This window comes from Polyodon spathula, chromosome 12, assembly GCF_017654505.1.
Source record: "Polyodon spathula isolate WHYD16114869_AA chromosome 12, ASM1765450v1, whole genome shotgun sequence".
NCBI lineage: Eukaryota > Metazoa > Chordata > Actinopteri > Acipenseriformes > Polyodontidae > Polyodon > Polyodon spathula.
The window spans coordinates 41,823,403-41,831,971 of NC_054545.1; the positions used below are offsets into that span (position 1 = coordinate 41,823,403).

At 36.8% G+C, this 8,569-nt stretch overlaps 1 protein-coding gene across 1 annotated transcript in view; it reads left to right on the top strand.

Moving 5' to 3' along the window:
* kcnj19a (potassium inwardly rectifying channel subfamily J member 19a) overlaps positions 1-1,112 on the top strand; it is a 72,798-nt gene extending 71,686 nt beyond the window's left edge. Inside the window, exon 3 of the mRNA XM_041266973.1 lies at positions 1,036-1,112. Within this exon, the coding sequence (XP_041122907.1) occupies positions 1,036-1,046 (11 nt within the window). The 3' untranslated portion in view covers positions 1,047-1,112. The remainder of the gene's footprint in view (positions 1-1,035) is intronic.
* The last annotated feature ends 7,457 nt before the right edge of the window (positions 1,113-8,569 follow it).

Below are 8,569 nucleotides of genomic sequence, written 5' to 3' on the forward strand. Positions count from 1 at the left end.
ATATCCTAGTTGTGTACCAATGCCCTATAAAATGAACCTGTGAAAAATTATAAGGGACTTCACAACCTGTGAATTATAACGGACTTAATTGAATATGTTAACCATAATGATTGAAATTCTGAGGGTGCTATTCTATTAGTGGCGTAGCTGGACTACTGATTTTGATCCTGTGCCATTTACTTTAGGTGCTTTCTCCTGTCTCGGCTCCCGAGGAGGCGTTACATTATCCACAACTATAAAACACTGAATAGCAGCATATAACAATACTAAAAGAAGTTCCAGTGAAAAATGTTTCGATTAAAAGTCTTTTTCAAGGTCTTCCGCAATGTCACTGGACTTGAAAAATGCTTCTTTCAGTCTTACTACATATGCTGTATATGAAACGACCATCTGCATCTCCTCTGGAATGACTAAACATGTGAGAGGTTTTTCCAGGTTTTAAATAACATACAGTATCTCGGTTTTTCATCACTGGGCCTTAAAACATTTTTTAATCGGACACTAATTTGACCGTATAACCCTTTCACCACAGTAGGAAGGGAACAAGCCGAAGGTTACTCCTAAAGTCTAAAGTCATACCCATTTGCTCCTGTGTATTTCACTTCAATGTAGGAGGCTTTAGTTGGTCAATTAAATCAAATATTATAGTGCGGCTTCCTAAGACGATGCAGGCCCAAATAATTAAACGGCCTTGTGAATGGGATAGAATGTATCTGAGCTGAAACTCTACCTCCCGACCAGGAAGGGCGCTAAGTAAGGTTGGTCGTATGCCTTCACAGGGATGGGCCAACTCGATGGTAGGATGGAACCAGAAGTTGGCGATCTTGGTGAAAGGGTGTAGCCGTAAGACTGCTAAACTCTATTGTGATCAGCTGTGTGGTACGCAGTGATTGGATAGAGAGTGGAGCCATGCTGATCACAGTGAGGAGTTTGGCAGTGCAAAGGGGACGCAGCTATGTGAGTACAGCCCCTTGTGCTGAAACAAGTTAACAAGCCGGAGTGTTGCTGTTTGTTTTGTTTTGTATCTTTGTGTAGATGGCGCGTGAATGGAAGCTAAAGCTACTACAGCCAGCAGAACCACCCCAGAAATCACCACAACCACAACATTACACGGAGCACTGTGCACTTGGAGCACCTGCCATTTTCTCCTTGCATGTTGGATTATTGTGTGTGTGTGTGTTTTTGTTTAATAAAGGTTGTAAATAGACTCTCAACTTGGACTTCCCTTCATTCTTGCACCACTCACTTCCTGACAGGCCTAAACTAAAATTCATTTTACTACTGAATGCTGCTCCTATGAAGATCAAGGACTATTTGACCAGGTGCGACATTACAATTTTACCTTTCCAGTCCAATGTCGGACCTTGTCTGACATCATCAAAAAGACGTAAAGCACTGGTCTCTAGTTGATTTTTCTCCGGAAAAAGCAGAGAAAACCTTTCAATAGCCAAGTGAGACCGATAGGAGATGAATGAAGCCAAAAAAATAAGGGGCGTACCTGAGCAATACAGATAGCCCCATGCACTACAGAGATAACACAGACACAAAGAAAGGAGATAGCTGCCTCCGCATCCAGCACTCAAAGAATATCACAGACATTTGCAGAGCTTTTTGAGATGTTATAGTAATAGAATAATAATTTGGATCGCATTATTGAAGTGTTTGGTGAATGATGAATGATAACCCAGATTATTCACATTAATTTTAATCAGGACTAAAGGTTCTACAGGCAGAGATTCTGGAAAGATCTATCTATTGCGACAAGTCTCCTTGGCATTCTAAAGGGTACATTTAGTTTAATTTATTTGATCAGTTTTCTACAGATGACAGTTTTCTGACGGGCGGATACACGATGCATTATTGTATTATCAGTACTTTGTGTTGCTCTGTAACACATGGTCTTGCATGACAATGGTATGGTTCTGCTGTAAGTGGCAATGGTAGCACAAATACAGCTATAAGGTTTTTATATGATAACATAGGAACATAAGTAGTGTTACAAATGAGAGGAAGCCATGTTTATGTGGTATGATCCAATACACATTGCAGTACAATGCTACTAAACAATGTGCTACTGCCTCAGGACAACAGTGCAGTATCTGTTCCAATTCAATTATTTCCATTTCTGCTAATGGTCTGCTATTTCTCTTGCTACAGTTTTGATTTTATAACGGAATGCCAATGGCATTTTTCAAACATTTCTGCTAAGCCTGACTTAGGTTGACACTATGCCTATGTGAAAGACTACAAGAAATGTACAGTGAAAATAAATCCTCCCTAAGACCTCAAGCACCATTTTACTTATTTCGTTGTTTTTCTTTCACATTGTCATATTAATTGTTGTACTCAGGCAGCATTTATTGGAGAGAAACAATCGGGTTTCCACCTTTCCTCCTATATTTCATTTATCTCAATGGAAATCAATGCTTTGTACTAACTCTTTAACATGCTTTTGAAATGTATTTGTTTCTTCTTTGGTGTGAAGAAACTAATTGTTACCTCAATACACACTGAAAATTGATCACTGAAGATGCAGGACAGCAAAGCAGTGTTTGGAATTACTGCAAATTTTACCTGGTGCAGCAGAGACGGACAATGTCGAATCTGGTTCTGAAGCAGACTGGGTTTGCTAAAATGAATTCCAGCTGTAGTGACACGGAGGGCACAGGAGATCACGTGGGAGAAGAAGCAATCCCGTGGCAGCCCCTTCACTGCACTAGTACATACCCGTGGGGCATTTGGTGCTAGAATCCTGGGTTATGTTGATAGCTGTGCTAAATGCGCAAAGACAATGAAAGTGCGGTAAGAACACTGCATATTTTCAAAAGCGCAGGATCTATATGATTTGTGCTAGCACTTAGACTTTGTAAATGAAGCCCATTCTCTTCAAATGTTTATTTAGTCATATCATTTTGATTATAGTATGTCTGTGTATAAATGCATAGTTTTGGTTGCGTATATACACTTTATTATTATTATTATTATTATTATTATTATTATTATTATTATTATTATTATTATTATTATTCGCTTTGTTATGTAGGCAGTATAAACCCATTTATTAAAAAAAAAAATACTTATTTACATCATTTCAGTTGTACAGTTTTGTGTGTACATGATATACATGTTGTAACGGAGCCTGAGCGTCTCTAAGTTCTTTTCTGCACACAAACTAACCAAACACACAGGAAGTGGAAATGCATGGTTGCGCTATTTATTTATGCACATAAATAAATAAAACAAACACAAACTTTGTCCAGTTTTAAAGAACTGAACTAAAACTGTACAATCGGATGATTCACGATTAAAACACAAAACACGTTTTACACACAGTTATAACTGAAACAAACAGTACACACAGTACCGGTTTACGTTACGACATATAGTAGGGGCTCATCACAGAGGAGAGACCCCGAACAGACTGGCTCGTCTCTCTTTATACTTTGGCAGCTGGTTTTATTTTACAATTTCCCAGCTGCAACTAATAATTATCAATTAACAAAATAACAATTACATTTGGCAGGATGATTTTAACCCCTTCCCTGCCAAAAACACACATTCTGCGTTACACTGTATGTACAGAAATCTATTACATTTTTTTTTTTTTTTTTTTTTTTTACCTTTTTTTGAGATTGCGCTTTATGTAATATGTCTGTATATAAGCACATTTCTGTTCAAATGTCCGTTTATTTACAATGTTTCGGTTGTGTAGATGCTTTATATGACGTTCCTGAATAGAACTATGACTATAATATTTATGTTATTTTTAATACGGCGGTCAAATTGACAACCATGCTTGTTCTAGGTATGCCTATAAACACAGCCGTTCTAGTGTTAATTTGGTTCTTTCATTTCTAGGCATCACAAGGTAATGAAGATACCATATGATAAAGCACAACTCCTATCTAGTCTAATAGTAACAATAATAAGAACAGTTGCCTAATAGCAATGCATGTATTCCCAAAACCTCCAGGTGTGCCTTGCATTTCAGCCATTTAACCACCTCCATGCCAGCCTGAATAATTAACTATCTGCTGCATACTAATCCCTCAGACAGGATGTCCTCAGCAGTATAAACACACCCGTCCTTTAATTTATACCAGATTGCCTTGTACAATAGACTGCCAATGCATGCAGTTTTCACGCACCATTTCCCCTAGAGTGTTACTAGAGCTGACTGGCAATTTAGAGGCGTCAATGATAACTGATTTCTACATTCTAGACATGCCTTTGCAGGGATGGAAATTATAATAATACCGCACTGCTTCAAGAGAATCCCAGCATGTGGTCCCCCAACTGTGGTGTGAACTGCATTGGAAAGGTATTAATTCATAACATGTTTATATCCCTAATGGCAAGTTGTCCTAAGCTTACTGGAAATACTTAACACTGGAATTACCGGAGCAGACTTTTTGGCGCATCACGTTTTTTAAACGCATTTGGCATCTAGGCATCTGTGGTTTTTTAACTTATATATATATATATATATATATATATATATATATATTACCTCTCAAACCATCAGTAGACCCAGGGTTGCAGAAACTTATAGATATATAATACGTTATACCTAGAACTACCGCAGCTGTCATTTTGACTGTCATAGTAAAAACAGTGGGCTTGTCTTAGTGCTGCTGAACTTGAGAGCTTCACACTTGTTTTGAATAGCTACAGGAGGCATTTTCTGTAAAATACTTATTTTCTATTTTAAAATACTTATTTTCTAGTTAAAATGAATAGACCAATACAACGCCGGACTGCACCGCGAGTCTTTGGCATGATTATGTTGAAAAAAAAAAAAAAGTTACTGAATAATAGGGTACCAAATCAGTTATAGTGGAGATAGAAATGACCGTTGAACAGCTAACTCAGGCACAAAATAAAAAGGCAAACAGAAAACACTTGCAGAAAACAGGCAAACAAACAAATCTCGGGCACTATTCTCTATTGCTTCACAGAGTGTCGTAAGCTCCCACTGCATGTCCAGAGTCGTCTCTGAGCTGCTAAACCACTTTGTTTTATAGACCAGCATTTACAGTCATAAGTTCTCTTCCAACACCACCCCCAAATCTCGTGTCAGTGCTCGTGCTGTAACAAGCAGGCTGCAAAAACTGTGTCACAGACAATATCCTGAAGGAAAACAAACAATAACATCAAAACATCTGATTTGCAAAGAAATTATGGGAAAATACAAATGAGGAAATCGGAATTAAAGGTAAGCACTATGTTTGGTATCTTAAAATAAACAGGCTGTTTTGACTACATTTAACACAGAACAGTTTAATAGCGTGCAAAGCTGCAGTAGTTTTATACTTATTTTAATATAACATAAAAAAGACAGCTGCAGTAGTTGTAGGTATGTATATACATCCTGTAGTTCTATTGTTAATAGAGACACTTAACTAGGATCTGTACCTAATTGTCTGGGTTGGGCCAATGTTTACCCCGATCTCATCTTGACATGACTTGGCACTGACTTCCCCAAGGTGCTGGAAGGTACCTGCACTTTGTAAGGAGTTATAATCTAGTTATACATTTGGCTATATTGATTTATGAACAAGGTTTTTACATTTGACCGAAGATTCAGCAATGAAGGTACAGCCATCATATAAAATAAATGAATAATAATAATAAATAATAATAATAATAACTCGGACTACTTGGATGAGTCAGATGGTAAAATCAGGACAGTGAACAATAATGTCTGGTATCAAGTTCAATAGTAACTGAGCAGTGTAATCAGTCTGGTATTCATCTAATAATGGACAAGCAGGTAATGCTTTATATATATAATTAATCTCTTATCAGACATTTATATTATTTATTATTATTATTATTATTATTATAATAATAATATAATTATAACTAAATAATAATAATACTAATAATAATAATATAATAATAATAAAATAACTGCGAGCATCCCAGTGTGTGTGCGATCTAAAATGGTTTAGTAAATTTTGGTTTTATGGTAGCAGTTTCAAGGTAATTAGTTCTTGTACCCCATCTCACAATGACTGTAGATGATTAGAAGCTAATTTCATTTACCTTTAAGTTTTCAGTAAAAACAACTAGTTGTATACCCACAGTCTGGCAAGAATTGGAATTGCAGGACATATTCCTATATTAGCATCAATCTGTAACACCGGCGACTTTTGAAAGGTTTTTAAAGAAATGCGTCAGGTGGCTATATTGGTTTATGCACAAACACCATTTTTGAAAAAGTAAATTGTATTGACTTATTTGAATTCCATGGATCTAGGATGATGTCTACCAAGTTAAGAGTTAGTTGGTTAAACGGTTTGCAAATAGAATCAGTTTGAATTTTGGGGCGCGTTTTGATAGTAAAATTTATCACAGCAGTTTCAGCTTCACTTGAAGTGGGTTTGGCAGCACAAACACCATTTTTGAAAAAGTCAGATTAGTAACCCCATGTTTATGATTCCTTTTCCACACATCACCCCAATTTTAAATAACTTTTTGTCCTGTAATATCGGGGAAAGGAATAATAATATGATTTTCATTGGCAGATGGGAACAGATCTTGACCGACGTGGCAGTATCGCTTTTCCACCAGCAGCTGTCATATTGATTAGATACTGTACATCTCCATAAGACAGGATGAGACAGCTGCTTTGTGTTACCGTAGTAACATAACCAGACTGGAAAATTAAATCGAGTGAATATTGATTGGCATCATGATTGGAAGAATAAAAACTGTAAGACTTCCATCATTCAGGCTCTGCTGAGCCTCCACAAGAAATGTTTCATCAAGGGATAATTAAATGCTTGAGGGAGAAGGGACAAGGGCCTAGCATTGATCAGTACTTTTTATGAAGTCAGTCAAGTCCAGTAGAATGAAATCCAGTGACAGGAAGCAAACGTACAGTTCACATGACATCAGCACCCATGTCATAGATGAGAGGAGGACTTGCATAAACACAACTAGCGATGAACCCAATGATCCTTGTAAACCGGTCAGGTGAACCAGCGTAAGAGAGGAAAGAACCTCAACAGGCACAAGCCTGGAGTTAAATGGCCAAGAGCTTCTGAGAAAACAGCGTGGGATACAGTAAACATGGGTCTCACATTAGTTTACAGTAAAATAAGCTATGTCTTAGTTGGTGCTTATCTTGATAAGAGTTAAGTTCAATATAGCATGAGGTTAACACCTGTTCTCATGTAATGGAAATCATGGGCCCTGCATTCATTCAAAACTAAGCCATTTAAAGTACAGCTATGGCGGTACCATAATTTTTAGTTCAGAGCTGTGAGGTAAGACCCTGCACAGGATTTGGATCTTCAATCACCCACTTAACTAATGAAACCCATCCCTGTATAAAAAGAGGATGATTACTCTGAGGAGAAGGGAGAAGATGAAGGGGCGCATAGAAATGGGAAGGGGGGATGCTTGAGTCGGAGCTGAGCTGGAGCTGGGTCACTGGAGTGCTCCTTAGCATGGAGCCAGAGCTGAGGTTCCAGAGCAGGGCCACTATTTCCTGCCTTTCACAGTTTAAAAAATCCTTTCTGAATTATTCACTTCAAACATTTGGATTAACAAAATAAATTAGTAAGGTACATAAAATACCTAAATGCAAATTGAGAAGTACTTTATAGTACATAATATTTCTGTTGATATGAGAGATCATCCAAAATTAACAACTAGAATCATGTATTCCGGGATCTACAGTCATTACTTGTTATGAACACCAGTGCAGGCACATAGAGAGGGTCCTCCTAATTGCATAGTAAGAGGACAGGGAGTAAGAGATGCAATGTGAGACATATAGGAGGCTAGGATTGAATATACAAAAAAAAAAAAAACAACTTGGTGAATATTGGTGCAAAAAAGGCAGTTATGCTCACAATGTAGTGTGTGACAGACAGACAGTTAAATTAAAGACATATTAGATACTGTATTTTATAGAACACTGATTCTATCCATGCAACATATATTTATTATACTGCTGAACGAACATGGTATTTTGATGTTCAGATATCTGTTCAGGATTCAGATGTATCTGAATATTTGTTCATTTGCAAAATGATATATGTAACACTATTACAATTAAAAAATATCCTAGATGTAAGAAAGGCCTGACTTTACCCTTGTGAATGAATTACAAAACAAAGGATGCCATACAGTAGTTACTGTTAAAAAAAAAAAAAAAAACTTATGTGCATTTCAGGTAAAAACATAAAGTAGATGGCACAAGTGATTAATTTAGAGTGTGGGTGGTACATCATTTGCAATTATTGTATGTAGTTATATGTAATTTTGTATAAATTGTTATTATTTATTTAAGATATAGTTAGAATTTTGTGGTGTGATTTATTTTCATCAATGTATTGTTTTGAATATGTGTGCATATTGTTTCTTTTTTGTTTGTTTGTTTCACTAATTAATAATTGAGCACAATTAGTCACGTACCTTTCTTAGGACCCAGACTTTAATTGCCACAGGTGCGTACCATTTGAGTTGGGCAGGAACGAGAATGAGAACGTTTTTTAGATTCCATGTTTTGGTCGTTTTCAATAGTTTTCTCTACCAACCTAGAGTTGAACGACCG